At 43.4% G+C, this 18,866-nt stretch overlaps 1 protein-coding gene across 1 annotated transcript in view; it reads left to right on the top strand.

Annotated features, from left to right (window-relative positions):
- Nucleotides 1-221: 221 nt before the first annotated feature.
- The window catches only part of LOC147006576 (dynein axonemal heavy chain 8-like), a gene marked incomplete at its 5' end in the record, with an annotated part of 164,610 nt that continues 145,965 nt past the window's right edge, over nt 222-18,866 (top strand). Inside the window, 9 exon segments of the mRNA XM_085868499.1 lie at nt 222-453; nt 726-902; nt 1,693-1,806; nt 5,093-5,200; nt 11,559-11,660; nt 11,783-11,917; nt 13,437-13,634; nt 16,382-16,458; nt 16,650-16,749. Of these exon segments, the coding sequence (XP_085724625.1) occupies nt 222-453; nt 726-902; nt 1,693-1,806; nt 5,093-5,200; nt 11,559-11,660; nt 11,783-11,917; nt 13,437-13,634; nt 16,382-16,458; nt 16,650-16,749 (1,243 nt within the window).

The following is an 18,866-nucleotide window of genomic DNA, read 5'->3' as shown; positions in this document are numbered from 1 at the left end:
CAGCCAAACATCATCTCCGTCCACCTTCAGTGGCAGAGGAAACAACAACCACTTTCAACCACCATTACCGGCTGAGCGAAGTCCGAAAGCTGGGCATGATTTCTCTCCTCGAAGCTTTTGGAAACCACCACATATTTGAAGAGTTTATATTTGTACATTTCCACCCTTCCGCAATGACTGTAAAAGTTTGATAGTATTTTCCTTTGATTTTGAAAACGAAGCACCGGTGACCTAATTCCTTGGCCAGGAAACTGCTCTGGCTTTGACCGACCCACATTTACTTTTCCAGGCGCTGTCCGAAGCATTGAAGGTGTTCCGGAATTGCAAAGGCCAAGCGCAATAGACCTGAACCGATTTCAATCCTTCGATGATATTACGGCTGCTGCTCATGATCCTCAGTTGCTGCCTGAATTTGAAGGCATCTTGTTGATTTGGCATCAACAGATATATCAGGTAAGGCAGATGCTTTTGATGAGATTTTTTTTTGAAATAAATCCCTATTTTAACAATGATTTTGTTCATATGACCGATGATGATAATAGAACACATCGACACCGGTGATGTTAAAAAAACCTTTCCCTGATTAACTTTTTGCCATTATTTTGTGATTCTATCTATCTTGATGATGTATTGAAGGTACTCATGAGGCTTGTTGTCTTCCATCATGTGGAAAAATCTATTTAACTTCATAAATATGAGATCTGATATTCTATCTTGCTTCACAGGTGTTGACGGAGAGCGAACATGTCCGGAAGGAAGCAGATAACGCTGGCCCGTTGACGGAGCTGGAGTATTGAAGGTTCATGTCGGTGAAGTTGAACTCGATTATACAGCAAGTTGAAGGGACGGATTGCCGCACCGTTTTGAACGTCCTCCTTGCAGCACGCTCTAAGCTCATCAAGGTATCTGTAAAAGTGACCGGTGTTTTAAATTCTGCAACTCTGTTGGCCAGAATTATTCTGTGTTTCTCTGTAAGCAACGCCGTAGCTTTCCACTTCTCACCAATATTGATCTTAAATGTCATCAGTGCTGATGAGCTGAGATTATCCGGCCACTTTTAATATCCAGAATGTTCATATTGTTATGTTTGTGGGTTAGATGGAGGAATTTCAAAGGAAAGTTAGGAATGTATAGAGTTGCTTGGTCTGTGGACGTGTAGGAGACATCTCGATGTAAATTAGGTCGGGAAACTGTGAGCTGAAGTGTGACGCGTCACTACACGGGGGGTGGTGCTGTGTTAATTAGGTATGGTTTAAGGATAATTTCTCCCACCATGTGATTGCCATTGTAAATATTTGATTTATTTTCATTAAACCCCATATTTATTGAAGTTGCTTGCGTCTGTCTATTTGTCATGGGTTCACGATAAACCCCATTGTGCTTTGCTTCCGTCTGCTCCGTCCTTGCCGTCCTATCCTTCCTGCGCGCACCATCATCTCTGAGAATCTGGGCTGCAAGCCTCCAAGGGAAATCGTTCAGCTATCCGTCCGGATAGGTTAAACCACCCGGACACGACAATATGCAGTCATGACTTTGTTAATTAATTAATTATGCAGATATCTTGTCCCAGGGGAGAGATGAATGGAGTTGTTTGCTCAGCAACAGCGCAGTGATGATTACGCTGCTATTAACTCTTTAATTGATGTCATTTCATCGATTTTTAAACCAGGATATGTGCTTTATATTTCCCAGAAATGGAGAGAAATGGACGGCAAGATCACAGATGCTGCGAATGAGGCAAAAGACAACGTGGCACATTTATCTACACTCGAAAGAGTCTGTCAACCTCTTTACAGCAGCGATCCTGTAAGTTTTCTTCGTCATCATTTGTCATGCCAATGATTTATAATCATGAAAGAATCGATATTCTATGGTCACTTGCATATCGATAAGTAAGATACTGCAACTCGCACCCAGCCAATCCTAACCGAACTCGAACCTCGTGATGATGGAGTTAACTCTCCCCGTCTTGCGAAGTGTGAACTGCTTTGTGTCCCACTGAATGGCCGGATCGGATCTTCACAAATATTGAACCAATTAGTTGTTGTCACACACCCAACCTGTACAGAAAGTTTTGTCCGAATCCTTGCATAACTTTTTGAGTTATCCTGCTCATAGACAGACAGACAGACAAACAGCGGTGCAACGTAACCGGCTTCCAACTTCGGTGGTGGAGGTCACAACAAATATGAATGTGAAGAAGAACAATAAGAAGCGATCTCCATCAGAAAATAAATCACGTGTATCACCGACAACGATTTTGGTTTTGCCTACCTTATACTCTACCGTAATTGACACGGACTCAATTGAGAGGTAGTCAGACACACAGAAGGAGAAAAGGGTGAGACGATGTGGGGAAGAGGGGGGGGTGGTGTCCTCGTGGGGGGATAACGGGGTGGTTTCGGTGTGCTCGAGCCAAGTGGTGCACTCTTGCCGAGACACTGTGGGGCAAGCAGACAGCTATTTCCCCACGCACACTGAACTGTGATCTGGATCTCCTGCCAGTCTGGGAGAAATTGCCACTGGTGTCCCGAAGATCATGGGACCGGTTCCTCCTTTCGCTGGGGTGGCCTAAATAACCCCCAGCGATGCTCCGGTATGGAGTCCCGCTTTGGAGTTCTGTTAAGAGAATGAGATAACCTTCACACACACTTCTGACCCTGTGAAGGTCCTGGCACAACTGCTCTGCCACGGACATCACTCTCAGGATTCCTGCCTCAACTGCCCGAACGCAGACCTCGCTCTCGAGATTCCCTGCTCAACAGCTCTGATGTGGACCTCGCTCTCGGGATTCCCGGTTAGACGACCGGCTCTCACCCAAAAACCCAGTTCAAAACATTTCCTGTCTTGACGTCATCAGGAATGCTCATTGGTCACGTGGCTCGAGTGCACTGTTGATTGGCCCGATTTCAAGAGAACGCATACTCCATTTGGCTCGAGAGCCGTGAGTGGTGAGACCAGTGAGTAGAAAGGGGATCATGGTATTAATCAACAAAATAAATGAGGAATAATCACATTTTAAATTGAAAAACCCAAAGGGATGGAGTGCAGACAAAGGTTTTGAACACGAGTGTACGTTGGCAGATCTAAAATGGGATTTACAATAATAACTACACGAAACATCCAAATTGTGGTTCAACGAATCAACTACTTAACACCTCAACCCGCAGCATCCATTCTCGTTACAACACTTGAGGCATGTTGAATCAGTTGTGAAATAACATCTGGAGGTCAAACATGAAATAACGAAGATTTTTCAAGTTTATTGGTCAGTCGAAGTTGTTATAACTCAGCGAATTTTGTATTTTTTTTCCCCAAGTATGTTGGTCTGTCGCGTTTGACGTTTGTAGCGTTTGTTTGTCACACGATTTTTGGGCACAGTTTTCAAGCAATCGTTCTGAAATTTTGTGCGTGTGTCGTTGACCGGCCAAGGACAGCAAGGTTTAATTTTGGTGAAGATCCGAATCCGGATCCGGATACGAGAATTATTTAACTAATTCTTCAACATAGAGATTTGGCCAAAAATGATATCGAGCACAACATCTCAAAACGTTATGGATGGATTCGGACGAAACTTGGTGGACATGTTGGATGTGTGACAAGGACTAACTGATTCGATTTTTGTGAAGATCCAAATCCAGATCTTTTTTCGAGAATTATTTAATTTTTAACTCATTTTTTTCTCAGCATTGAGAGTTGGGGCTAAAACGATATACGGCACAATATTTCAAAAATGTGTTGGGCCCGATATGTTCTCATGGATCAGGCATTGCAGGGCGGAGGAATGGGCCCCACCGAGTGCCCTTCTAATTTTTTAATCGAATTATTGTCACATATTGTCAAGAACAGAGTATAGCTAAGCGTGAGCGTGAGCTTGAGCTTTGAAAATGTTAAAGTTTTGGTGCAAGTTATTTAGAAGCTTGCCATTCATTTAAGACTAGGATGCTGATAGCATGGAGGTTCCGGCATGAGCGATGAGCAATTTCGTGCGTGAACTGAACTTTTTGTGAAAATGTTAAAGTTTTTGGTGCAAGTTGTTTTGAAGCTTGCCATTCATTTAATATGTGTACGAGGATGCTGATATTTGGCATGGAGGTTCCTTTGGGGTATATTATTGATGTCGTTAAGTTAAAATTAAAAAATAATTTCAAATGTTTTAAATTTTTGACCTGTTTTGAACTTAACTTTTTTGGAGCACATCAACGTTAAATTTTTTGGTGCAAGTTATTTCGAAGCTTGCCATTCATTTAATATGTACTGGGATGCTGATATTTGGCATGGAGGTTCCTTTGGGGTATACTATTGGTGTCGTGAAGTTGAAATTAAAAAATGATTTAAATTTTTTTTTTAATTTGTGACCTGTTTTGAACTTAACTTTTTTGTAGCACATCAACGTTAAAGTTTTTGGTGCGTTATTTAGAATCTTGCCATTCATTTAATATGTGTACTTGGATGCTGATATTTGGCATGGAGGTTCCTTTGGGGTATACTATTGGTGTAGTGAAGTTGAAATTAACAAATGATTTTAATTTTTTTTTTAATTTCAACCTAAGATGGTGTCAAAGCCACCCAATGCATGCCTGTTGAAGGCAGACGCTTGCCATTCATTTAATATGTGTACTAGGGATGCAATGAACTCCAAATGAAATAAATTTTGTTGGTGCACCTTTTTCAGAGACTCAATATTTGTGAAGTCAAAACACTTCATATTACTTTTATAGCTCGCCTGTTCGAAGAACAGAGAGCTATAGCAATACCCCCAGCCTGAGCGTGAGCGTCAGCGTGAGCATGAAAATGTTAAAGTTTTTGGTGCAAGTTATTTCCTTTCTAATGTTTTTATTTACCACACTATTTTTTTTTACTTATTACAATATACAAATAAATATATTGCTTTAAAATAATTTGGATCAGACTTCACTGCAATGCTTTATTAAAATATTATTGGACTCGTCTTTTAAAAACGATAAATGCACAAACAGGTGAGCATTGGGTGGCTTTGACACCAACTCTCTGGTTTTCAACACCTTGATATACTTGAGGGAAGTTATTCAATGTGAATTATGCTTCAATGTCTCACTGTATGTTTCTGCAGGTGGCCATAACAAAAGAGATCCACAACCTCGTCAATCAAATAAAGGCGATACATGACTTTTCTCGGTACTACAAGTCATCCGAAAGGATTTCCACCTTATTAATGAAGGTATGTCTGCTTCCTTTTCTATAACTTGCCGGTGGAAGCTCTTCCTCAGCATCAGACCCGTGCCCTGTTGATGATGCAACCAGCAGGTGCAACCGGGTGAACATCATCAATGTACTGATAGTTGGACAGTGGGGAAACAAGTGCATTGTTCTTGCCGTCGGTGGTTGCCATTGTTTTATTTGCTCAAACAGCAAAACAGCACCGATTGTAAAAATTTCTCAAATTGTCCTGTGCAACATATCCTTGCATGAAAACTTTTTGACACGAATTAATTGAATACTTTTGGTTGGTCTGTTACACATTCCCATTGTGCGTGTGGCTCCTGATGGATGCAGGGGTACCTGGTTGAAATGTGATAAACTGTGTGGATGTTTTTAATGATCAGATACAGTTGTTTCCTTGCTTTCTTACTCTTGTTTTTGTCCAGCATGTGATTTATGTACAAGCTCTCCAACACCAGCCCTAAATCACTGGAAAAAAAAAATGGAGGAAAAGGCAACAAACTGACGTGAAGCAACAGGTGCAGTGGGCCACCTGGAAAGACCCAACAAGCAAGGGAATGAATAACTTCAGAGGATGGGTAGGCTGAGAGAGTATCGGGAGCAAGACCAGAGGCCAACCAGAACCATCTCTTGTCATCCCCATTTCAGGCCCATCATCTTCATTACCACCACTTACCTTCCCTAACCCAACCATCTTACTTGGTAATTTCAGTGTTTCTTTCACTCCTCACTCTCCTCTTTTCTTGCTTGATCATTTCCTTCATGTTTGTCTCGATGTCAGTTCTATCTTACTTTTCCATTATTAGCCTCACTCTGATGAAGAAAAAAAGAAACCAGGATCCACCAAACTGTCTGTGACGTCAGAACAGGGTTTGCATGACTGTCTCATCATGAAAGTGTCATCATCATCAGAGTGCCCATGATGACCCCTGTCCACAATCGAAAGCTCCTACAATGGGCACACGAGCGTCGGAACTGGACCTTGGAGCAGTGGAAGAAGGTCGCCTGGTCCGATGAGTCCCGTTTTCTTTTCGATCACATGGATGGCCGTGTACGTGTGTGCCGTTTACCTGGGGAAGAGATGGCACCAGGATGCACTGTGGGAAGATGACAAGCCGGTGGAGGGAGTGTGATGCTCTGGGCAATGTTCTGCTGAGAATCCCTGGGTCTGGCCATTCATGTGGACGTCAATTTGACACGTGTCACCGACCTAAACATCGTTGCAGACCAGGTACACCCTTCATGGCAATGGTAATCCCTGATGGCAGTGGCCTCTTTCAGCAGGATAATGCGCCCTGCCACACTGCACACATTGTTCGGGAATGGTGTTCACGGTGTTGCCCCGGCCTCTAAATTCTCCAGATCTCAATCAGATTGAGCATCTGTGGGATGTGCCGGACCGACAAGTCCGATCCAAGGCGGCTCCACCTCGCAACTTACAGGACTTGAAGGATCTGCTGCTAATGTTTTGGTGCCAGATACCACAGGACACCTTCAGGGGTCTTGTAGAGTCCATGCCTCGGCAGTAGAAGAAGGTGGTCATAATGTTTTGGACTCAGCATGCCTGAGCACTGTTTTGGCGGCACAAGGACCAGAAGCATATTATGCAGGTGGTCATAATGTTTTGGCTCATCATTATATACGTGTATATGTGTGTGTATATCTATCTATATATATATATATATATATATATATATATATATATATATATATATATATATATATTTTTTTTTTTTTTTTCAGTATCTCACAAAAGTGAGTACACCCCTCACAAATATGGAAATAATTCAGTGTAACTTTTTAAGCAGCTGTACTGGAAACAAAAGCTGAGAGTTGATGACAGAGTCGACATTCTGCAATATGTATGCAGGCACAAAACTGCCATTCCAAAAAAACAATGTGGCATATTACGAATATTTCTGAAAGAGGAGGCAACAAAAGTGAGTGCACCCCTGCTATTGTCTGCACAACAAGTAAGTCATGCATGGTAAAACAGCTTCCATTTTCATCATTTTCTGCATAATTAAGTCAAAGATTGTTAAAGGTAGAAATATGCACCAAACAATACACACAATGTCCATAGAGCTGCAACATCCCTGGTATGTTAAAAGTGAAGAAGTGTACTCAACGCAGTAATTGTCTATCTGCTTGCTGAAGAAATAACTGCATCGGAAATACTGTACCAATCGCCATTGAGAAAGCAGCATGGCTCCTCATGGTAAAGAGCTCTCGAAAGATGTCAAAGATCGAATTGTTGCCCCACATAAAGATGGCCAAAGGACACAAGAAGATCAGTGCTTCTTTGAAAGTAAGCCAAGTTCAGAATCTAGTCCTCCAAGACAGATGACAAAGTGCTGCCAAGATTGCTGAAGAGATTTCTCCAGCTTCTGGCCAGTCTGTTAGTGCGCAAACCATACGTCGCACACTCCATCGTATCGGGTTGCATGGGCGTCGTCTAAGGCGGAAGCCTCTCCTGAAGCAGAGCCACAAGAAAGCTCGCAAACAGTTTGCTGAAGCACATCAATCCAAGCCCCTGGACAATTGGCAACATGTCCTCTGGTCTGATGAAACGAAGATCAATTTGTTTGGATCTGATGGAGTGAAGCATGTCTGGCGGCGACCTGGGGAACAGCACCAAGACAAGTGCATTATCCCTACTGTCAAGCGTGGTGGTGGTGGTGGTGTCATGGTTTGGGGATGCATGAGTGCTGCCGGTACTGGAGAGCTCAAGTTCATCGAGGGAAACATGGATTCTACGATGTACTGTGACATCCTGAAGGAGAAGATGTTACGTTCCCTGCGAAAATTTGGGAGAGGAGCTGAATTTCAGCACGATTCAGCACGATCCGAAGCATCGTTCCAAGCATACAACTGCCTTTCTGAAGAAGTCGAAGGTAAATGTGTTGGAGTGGCCAAGCATGTCACCTGATCTAAATCCGATAGAACACCTGCGGGGCATCCTGAAATGTCAGGTTGAGGGACGAAAGGTGTCCAAGATCATGCAACTTCGAGAAGTCATTGCAAAGCAGTGGAACAGGATCCCACAAAGACATGTGGAACACTGGTCAAGTCCATACCGAGTACAATAGCTGCTGTGCTCAAAAACAATGGTGGACATCCAAAATAATGAAAAAAATAACGCTTCAATGTGAGAAAGTACATATGGTGTACTCACTTTTGTTGCCCTCTCCCCTTTTCACAGAATGCCTACTCTAACATGTCTTTGAGTCTTGTGTTTATAATCCATCAAAGTAAAAAGTTACAACAAAATATGTACATTTTTGTAAAGGGTGTACTCACTTTTGTGAGATACTGTGTATATATATATATATAACCTGTATATATATATATATATATATATATATATATATATATATATATATATATATATATAACCTGTATGTATGTATATATATATATATATATATATATATATATATATATATATATATATATATATATATATCTTCTTCTTTCGGCTGCTCCCGTTAGGGGTCGCCACAGCGGATCATCCGTATGATCCGCATAGTTATTTGGCACAGGTTTTACGCCAGATGCCCTTCCTGACGCAACCCTGATCGCCTCTTACGACACACGGATATGGTAAACCTATTTTAACCGGGGTATACACCGGCCCAGAACACTGGTACTCACTTCGCCGACCTCGGAAGGATGACAGGCTGAGTCAACTCCCTGGTGTATTAATTCAGTGGCCCAACGGGGCTTGAACTCAGGACCTTTTGGATCCCAAGCCACTGCCCTAACCACTGCACCAACACCAGGCTCCAGAAGAAGAAGAAGCAGAAGAAGAAGAAGAAGAAGAAGAAGAAGAAGATATATATATATATATATATATATATATATATATATATATATATATATATATATATATATATATATATATATATATTCCAGAAGAAGCCTTCCGGTGGTGCATCGAAGCGTGGAAGAAGAGGATGGACAAGTGTGTGAGACTGGAGGGAAACTATTTTGAAGGAGACAAGCTGTGATTTCAATATATTTTTTGGAATAAAATTTCTGTGAAGTCAGTTCCATTACTTTTTTGACGGACCTATATGTATATCTATCTATCTATATATATATATATATATATATATATATATATATATATATATATATATATATATATATATACATATACATATATATATATATATATATATATTGCGAATTCGCGCCCGCCGGCGTGCAGACGGCCACGTAACTCGGATTGCGGCACGTCGCCCACCGGACGGACAATTCAGTCGTGACCCTCTGGGAACTATTGCCTGGAGCCTTTCGACCTCACCACAATCGTGCCAATCGGCCACCCGCGTAGGACAGGGTTGTTCGCCAAACTCGACCTGCCTAAGTACCCACACGGATGGTAAACCGGGCGATCGTACCTCGCCGCAGGTCGACTCCGGACACGAGCCGCTTGGGTGGCCCGTTCCGTACTATCGGGATAACCGAGCGGTGTTATCGTCGACCTCGATGGTTCAGGTTATTTACCGGGCATTTTGCACCCACTATGAACCCTTTACGTGAAGCAGGATGGAGATTCAATTAGAGAAAAGACGAAGCGAAACGGGAAAACAGTTCACACAATGCACATTTATTTCCCGGCACACGGAAAGCAGGTATATACAGCCATACAGTCAAAATGCACATAAAGCAACCAAAACAATAAAAGCAACAACGACGTAGAGTTAATACCGACTATGCGCACACACGGCAACACTTACACAGTTTTACTTCACAGACGGCGCCAACACACATTTACACAAAAGCAAACAAAAGAAGCCACCCTCATTGCCAAGGAGGCAGACAGGCTCATAGGCCAAATGTGCGTGGGACCTAGAGGAACGGCCAGGTCCGCGAGACCGGGGGGGGGGGGTCCTACCCGCGTCCTCGTGACGCGTTGGCGGGCGAGCCCCAAATGTGGCTGCGCGGCTGTGCCCCGACTCCGTGCTCCTTGGCGGGTTTCGTTGGCACCACGTGTGGGGGGGGAGGGGTGGGAATGGGGCCCCCTTTTGTACTATCTCAGTGTGGGGGAAAGGGACATTGTTGATGCCCTGGGGGAGGGGAGTGGCTGGCTGGCTTGGGTCCCGCGACGAGACGAGCGATCCCCACACCGTAACCTCGTCGCCGACCGCCGTCCTTCTCGCCTCGGACCCGAGATCCCTTGCCTGCAGTTCCACCCCTCTCACTCGCCTCAACTTCACCAACGCAACGCAACACGTCCCCAACAGCCACTTCTCGACGACCCTCTTCAGGCAACTCCAGAACTCAACTCTTCCTGCAACTCTTCTCAGTTCCGCACTCTCCTCACCCGACCGACTCTCAATTCGCCTTGCGCTCGCCTTTTTATAGGCGGGCAGGAGCAGCCAATATGCAAATTTTAGGATCAGAACGCGATTGGAGGCGGGGCCACGCCACCCCCCCCGGTCAGCCATTGGTCGGGCAAAAATGGGCGGGAACCTCTCTTGATCCTAAAATTTGCATATACGGACTTCACATGCACACGCTTGGAGGCGGGGCCAAGCCGCCCCGTGCTCGTTAATTGGACGGAGGAGAAGTGGGCGTGTAGCATTTTTGATCCGAATTTTCCCCTCGGAAAGGCTGCCATTTGCGCTCGCGGCTCTGTGCGTTCGGCTCCAAACGCCGAACGGGCCCGAGACAGCCCGACGTTCAGTGTTCACAGGTGGTGCGGGAATGGCCGTAGAAGGAGAGAGGTGAAGTTGGTGGAGGGTTTTCGGTGGTGGTTTGATGGTTATGGTGCCGTTTGGGAATGGCGGTGATGCGATGATGTGGGAGCGTAGATGGTGGCGGTGACGTGGTTGTTGTGTGATGGCGGTTGAGACGTGGTTGGTTCAAAATAAAGATAGAACAGAAGAAATGGCTAACTCAAAGCGGATGAATCACATAAATTCCCTCTATACAACGGGTTTGGGCTAACTACACATGTACTTCGAGATATCTCACCTACGGGCCCTTTATGGTGTAATGCGAATTTCCACAGCCGTAACAATATATATGTATGTATATATACATATATGAAGCTAATAGAGACAGTCAAAGCCATTGAATAGGAGGACACTGTTCATTTCAACCAAACAAACAAGACACCTCATTTTGAATGTTATTCACTCTGATGTTTGCTTTCTCAAACTATTTCATTTTCCTGTATATAAGTTTATCAAATATCAGTTTATCCAGTGATTTTGCAAAGAAGAAGCCTCCTGTAATTAATCCGCATTGTGTGAGATAATTTTTGTTGTTTGCACAGGACAAATGAATCATTTTATATGAATATTTGCCGAAGTTGAAAGTTCATAATCACAGACTTTTTTCAGGTTACAAACCAAATGGTCACCGCAAGCAAAGCTTATATCACAGACAGTGGATCCATTGGTGTGTGGGAACAAAGTGTACCATTACTCACCCAAAAGATGCAGGTATTGTTTTTTACTGACAGTTTAAAAAAAAAACACTTCTGTGATGTCATTTGTCTTGATTGGGGAGAAAAAGCTTCATGTTTTGTCTGGAGTATAAATTCAAGTTATGTCGACGTGCACAGGTGTGCACACATCTCTTCAAGGTCTACAAAGATGCAGTTCAATGTTTTCAGAAACCGGATGGAGAGAATGCATTAGAAATCTCTGAAGTGGAAATATTTGGAAAATTTCAGGCGTTTTGCACAAGGTTGGAAAAGGCAAGTTTCTCATGTTTGCAGTTTTAATCGATTGGACGATTCTGTGAATGTCACGTCAGATACAGGATGAAGACAGTTGTCGAACATAACATTGAAAACCGGACCCTCAAAAAAATTAAACAACACCAACAGTCAGTTTAGTTTTATACAACACTGTTGGGCATAAAAATCGGCAGTAATTAGGTCTTTCTCCCTTATAAATGTGAAGCATTATCATATCAAGGGTTTGCATTCACATCAAACCTGTTGTGTTTCAATGTATTGAGATTACAGGGTGATTGAGGCTGATAGGATGGCCTGGAGGAACACACTTTTGCCTCCAAGTTGTCTCACCTGGGTTTGAATCCTGACTCAGCTAGAAACTGCAATCCTGGTGTTTCACAGGCAGGATGATTCATCAATTTGTGTGACATCCCTCTGATGGACATGAAACTGGTATCCTGTCTGCCAGCCTTTGTTGGTGGATGTGAAATATCCCATGGTGTCCTTCTCGAAAGGTTGGTGAGCTATCGATTGCACCATGTCGGAGTGGAGTCCTGTGTCGGAGTGGCGACCCATCCAGGATTGTGCCCAACAGCCAAGGAGACTGCTTCGGCAGCACCAACGCTCTGCGTAGAGTGTGGTCCCAATGGGTGGATGGATTGCACCATGGCAAAATTCCAAAAAACTGCCCTAACCGGCAGAGCTGAGTTTGCATCGACTCTGGAGGTCCTGGGCTTCTGTATTCGCAGAGTTTAACCGGTTCCCCAATCAGTAGGTACCTCTTGCGTTCATTGCCATGAAATACATTTTTTTAGTGCTGATCTGCTGTGACTGGAGGTATCCTGGCAGGCAAACAACTCAAACATCTGATTACTCATTTTGCGAACACATGGGAAAAATAAATGAATAAATCAGAGGTGATGTCACATGACTGCTGCTGGAAAAAATCTGAAAACCCTATTAATTAATTAATTAATTCCTCATGACCCCCCTGTGCGGACACACAGTTCTGCTAGTGTGTTGCATTTTGGGAGTTCAAAGCAATAGAATGCATGAACTTACTCTGTAGTCACCCTGTATGTGTGTGCATTGAAACAGTGTGAAGTCACTAAGTGTACCCATCCATCCATCCATTGAGACCATACTCTGTGTAGAGCATTGCTGCTGCCTCAGCAGTCTCCTTGGCTATTGGGCACAATCCTGGACGGGTCACCACTCCGACACAGGATACCAGCAAGCTGGCACTCATTTTACCGACCTCAGAAGGATGACAGGCAGAGTAAACCCCACCTCGTATTAATTCAACAGCAGAGGGGGAATTGAACTCAGAATCCTATAACCCTAACCAGTAAGCCAACACCAGGCATATTCAGTGGATGCGTGCATTGAATTACTGTGTTCACTCATTCAGACAGATAAAAGGAAAAAAATATGTTTGATGGTCTTGACTGATTAGAACAACTAATGATTACTGTGTCATTAGAGTAAAAGTTAATAAATTGTGTGTTTGGGGTAATTTTGCATCATGTGTCCTCAGATTGAAGAATTGCTGGCAAAGATTGAGAGCTTCACTCCATTGACAGCATCAACGATCGAAGGAATCGATTCCTTGGCAACCAAGTTTCAAAGCATTTGTCTCAATGCAAAGAAGAGCCCACATGATGTTTTAGATCCCAGGATAACAGCGTTTGACGGAGATTTCAGAGATTTCACGACGCAGATTCACAACCTGGAGGTGAGCAACGTGATTTGGGATCTTACAAGGTGTTGTCGAGCATCCCAAAGAGTGACATAAAATGATGTCTGGATGAAAATGTACAGAAAGATGACAATAATAGGGAAGAGAACTGTATTCTAAGTGTTTCCTTATATGAGCAGAAATTTTTCTGTCGTGAAATCTTTGCTTATTTTGTTATTTTGCTGGACAGGAGGCTGTTTCTGGGGTTTCGAAGACGAAATACAATCGAAAACAAAGCAGGAATTCACGGGCCATTGTGTGTTAACGTATTATTAACAAGTTGCCTTTGCCTCATGGAAAGCAAACCCAACTGAGGGGAATCTCAGTTCCTTCCATGAAGCTCAGAACAAGTGTGTGTCTACCCTCAGGAGAGCCAGAAAACAACATCTTTCAAATCTCAAGTCAACTCTCAAACCTGTCTCACTCCTCCAAATCCTGGTGGGGTCCAATCAAATCTGTTTCTGGTGTATGTTCCCCCTCCATCCCCTCCCTTACCTCAAATGGCCGCACAGCTGACACCGCACATGCAACGCTGAATGCCTAAACTCCGCGTCCAGTTGCAGCGAGCTTCTCCTGACAAGGTGGAGAGTTTGTTGTCAAACCTCGACTCAGATTCTGCAACCGGTCCAGACGGCATCAGCCCACGTGTCCTAAAAACCTGCTCCTCTGCTCTTGCTCACCCTCTCTCTGTTCTATTCACCTTCTCATTTGATCAAGGTCATTTGGAATCTTCTTGGAAATCAGCAAACATTACCACCCTGCATAAAAAAGGTGCAAAAACAGATCCCTGCAACTACAGACCAATCAGCCTTCACCCAATCATCAGCAAGGTTATGGAATCCATCATCGCTTCAGACATTAAATCCTTCCTCTTCTCCTTCCTCCAGACATATCTCATTCCTTCGATAGGGCCAAGCACCCTGCCCTGCTCACCAAACTCTCTTCCTATGGTATCCAAGTACATCTCCACTCATGGCTCACAGACTTCTTCTCCTGTCGCAGCCAACGTGTGGTCCTTCATAGCGTTCTCTCATCCCCTCTTCCTGTCCAAGCTGGAGTTCCTAAAGGCAGCGTTGTGGGTCCTGTTCTTTTTCTGGTTTTCATCAATGTTCTCTCTGATTCTCTGTAAAATCCTCTTTATCTCTTTGCTGATGACTCCACCCTCTGCCGTACCATCTGTCATCACTCAGACTGGCAAGCAGCAGCTTCTTCACTCACTGCAGATCTGGATAAAATCACTAACTGGTCCAACACGTGGAACATGTCTTTCAATCCGGACAAATCTCACACCCTCACGATGTCTCTGAAAGGACAGTCTGGAAAACCCACACCATCTCCGATCTCAACAATCCTCGAGAAGAAGTCCTTTTCTTCAAGCTTCTGGATTTCACGATCTGCCATCATCTTTCCTGGGAAAGCCACATTTCCAACCTGGCCTCCACAGCCAGTCACCGACTGGGAATCCTCCGTCGTGCAAAGTCCTTCCTCGGCGCACCTGAGCTCCTGACGACAAACAGAGTTTTCATCCACAGCCTGATGGAGTACTCCTCTCCTCTCTTGCTGGTGTTTGCGTCTCTCACCTTTCTCGGCTTCACTTTGTGGACACCATGACATTTCGGATCATCGGTATCTACAGTGAAGAGGCTGAGTGTTTGGGTTTCTCACTCTTTCACCGCAGGCAGGTCGGTGATCTTTCTGTCTTCTACCGTCTTCTCTCTGGTCTTGCCCCCCCCGGCTCTGTCTGCGATATGTCCCTCCCATATTTCTGCGGGGAACTCAATGTCCGCCAGCAACTCCCTTCTGGTAAAACTACCAAAATCAAGAATTTCTGCTCACCTTCACTCTTTCATTTCTCTTTTTTTTCTCCACCTTTGGAACAAACTCCCACACTCTTCATTTCGACTCTTCCACCCCCAGATCTTCAAAACAGCTGTTCACCACCATCTCATCTTCCCCCATCCAAAACTATGATATTTTTCGTCCCCACCAATCCACCCCAAACACACCTCCTTCAAATTCCCTGCTTTCCTTCCTAAAAGTCCCTGTGGTGTCCATCTTGTACACCCCGTGTACACCACCCCATCCCTCTCCATTCCACAGACCTCCTCATGTCTCTGTTCCACACTGTTTTTTTACCTTCCCTCTCTCTCCTCTCTTGTCTACTTCTACTCTTGTTGTACGTTTCTGTGTGTTCGCTCTAATACGAGCCCGATAGTGTATACCAAAAAAAAAAATTACTCAGGATCCCCTATTTTACAACTCTCTCTCTTTTCCCACATTCCCAGAAGTTGCGACTTGATTGAACTCGTCATCGCAGCCGGTATGACGAAAGTGTGACACCTCCGGCACGCTTCAGGGTTGGGATTGTGGACAGATGTCAAAAAGTTGTGGACACATTCGGACGAAACTTGGACACATTGGGCGACAAGGAGGAATTGATTCAATTTTGGTGAAGATCCGAATCCCAATCTGGAAACAAGAATTATTTAATTTTTAAAGTGATTCTTCACCATTGAGAGATCGGGCCAAAAACGACCCATAGGTCGATATTTCTAACATGTATTGGGCCCGGTGTGTTCTCGGAGGTCAGGCGTTACCTGGCGGAGGTGTGCACTCTTCCGAGTGCCCTTCTGCGACGAACAATGGAGCATTTTAAAATTGAAAATGTGGATTCAATTTTGGAATTATCCTTTATGAAGCGTTGAAGGAATAATTTATTCATTCTTTCTTTACATCTCATGTAGATCCAACTTCAATAGTTCATGAAGTCTTTCTTTGTGAAAATTATTTCAACCTCACAATCTCTACTTTTGCTGCGAAGGTCGGTGATTGACCAGGAATGTATTGATCAATGATGCTCCGATTTGATGACGCGTGATTGTTTTCTTATGCTACACTGGTTTGGTTGGACTATAACTTGGCGAGTATCATTTGTTTCCTGGCATTATTATTTTTTGCAAATGAGTAATCACTGGAAATGTACTTCCCATTGGGAAATCTTCGTTGTCTCAGATTTGAACATCTGAACATTCCTTGCATTTTGCCAGAAGTAATCCGTGTCGCTGAACGGATCTTGCAACATTATTTTAATGAAGTTGAGAACATAAAAAAGGTATGGACACTGAAATACTCTTTTTTTTCACTTGTGCACAAACTGTTTTAGTCTTCTCATAAATAAATGCTGCACGTGATTCATTGTCCTGAGAAGCTTGAGGGGGGAAGAGTGTGAAGGTTGCTTTGAGAGGGAGGGGAGACGATTTGGTGGAGGTATGGTGAAGAAGGGAGCGGGGAGGGGGAGGTACAAGATTTGAGGGGTTGGGAAGAGGGGGACGTGTGCTGAGAGGAAGGAAGGAGCATGTTTGTGGTGATGAGTGTACCGATTGAGAGTGAGATATCTGTTAGGTTAGAATGGAGAACACAGATGTTAGAACACCACACAGTTTGGGACAACAGAGGGGGAGCTGATACTGAAGTAGAAGACATTGAAGTGTAAAGAGCAGAGGTAGGATGAGGGGCAAGAAGTGGGAGAATCAGTGGAGCCGGCAAGGCTGGTCGTGCAGCGGCCAGCCCATGAACCAGAGTTGGTGTCAAAGCCACTCAATGATCGCCTGTTTATACATTTATCGTTTTTAAAAGACGAGTCTAATAATTAATATTTTTTATAATTCTCTAACAATTTTTTTTTTGGGGGGGGGGTGGTTGAAAATCACAAAACATGTAGAAATTCCCCAAAATTTCCCATGTCCCCCCCCCCAAAATTTTTTTTCTCCAACAATTTGGGGGGGGGTTGGAAATCACTTAAAACATGTAGAAATGCAAAAAAAAAAAATTTTCTCCAACAATTTTTTTTGGGGGGGGGGACCAAGTCCAAAATCGAATGGCATGATCGTTGGACCATACCTAACCCCACCACGAAGTTTCGTCGAAATCCTAATCACTTAAAACGTGTAGAAATGCAAAAAAAAATCTAAATTTTGTTCAAAAAAAAGTTGCAAGAACATTTTTTTTTCTCCAACAATTTTTTTTTTTGGGGGGGTGGAAATCACTTAAAACATGAAGAAATTTCCTATAAAAAAATTTTTGTCTCTAACAATTTTTTTTGGGGGGGGTTAGAAATCACTTAAAACATGTAGAAATGTAAAAAAAAATAAATCGAAATTTTGTTGAAAAAAAAAGTTGCAAAAGTTTTTTTCTCTAACAATTTTTTTTTGGGGGGGAGTGAGTTGGAAATCACTTAAAACATGTGGAAATGCAAAAAAAATAAATTCTCTAACAATTTTTTTTGGGGGGGGGACCAAGCCCAAAATCTAATGGCATGATCCTTGGACCACACCAACCCCCCCCCCACCAAGTTTCGTTGAAATCCGTGGAGGAGTTTTTCCGTAATACAAAAAAATTAACATTTTCACGCTCACGCTCATGCTCACGCCGGGGGTATCGCTATAGCTCTCGGTTCTTCGAACAGGCGAGCGAAAAAGGCCCTAAAAATGAGTAACCCCTCCCAGTGGTAGAACAAAGCAAGACCTGTTTTAAATGAATAATATAAATGTCCAGTTATGGAAAAGGATGGTTGTCCACTTCTAAAACGTGTAAAACTGTCTGAATTAACCCCTCACTTATGACCGTGCCTTTCTCCAGCTGTGTAAGGAACTGGAACATCCGGTATTTTCCCACGAAAAGTCAGTAATATTGTTGCCTGAGTTACAAAACAGGTTTGTCGAGATCCTACAAGCAAGTGGACATAACCAAGGGCAAGAATTATCATCGAAGCTGAAGCTGAAAAACCGAGACGCCATGATGGTGATAGGATCGTGTTTATTTCTCAAACAGGGAACTCTGACTTTGAGTGTTCAAATATGGTGACTGTTGGGGATGCACTCAGAAGGGTGCATGAATTACGTGTCGAAGTGAGTGAGCAAGTAGAATTTGGACCGGTAAACGATGCACAAGAGGTTGGCACTCAAAGTCATTTAATTCCACGCAGAGCTGCAGGTATAATACGCCAAAATGTGAATGGCATCACATTTCAGTAGCGTAAGTATGAACCGAGTAACCGGTTACAGATTGAGAAATGCAGATCATATTTTGTTTCCCGACCTGTTAATAGATTTTATTTCCTGGTGTACATCTAAACATGATTTTGATGATGCATCTGGTGTCTCCGAAGGTTGCACAGGAAATGATTTACTTTGAGTACGAGCCATATGTCATAATATTATTTCCCTCTCG

Source organism: Eptatretus burgeri, unplaced genomic scaffold, assembly GCF_056783735.1.
Source record: "Eptatretus burgeri isolate ZD-2024b unplaced genomic scaffold, Ebu_testis_v1 Ebu_testis_scaffold_3164, whole genome shotgun sequence".
Lineage (NCBI taxonomy): Eukaryota > Metazoa > Chordata > Myxini > Myxiniformes > Myxinidae > Eptatretus > Eptatretus burgeri.
Note: the sequence above shows the minus strand (reverse complement) of the source record. Positions and strands in the feature narration are given on the sequence as shown.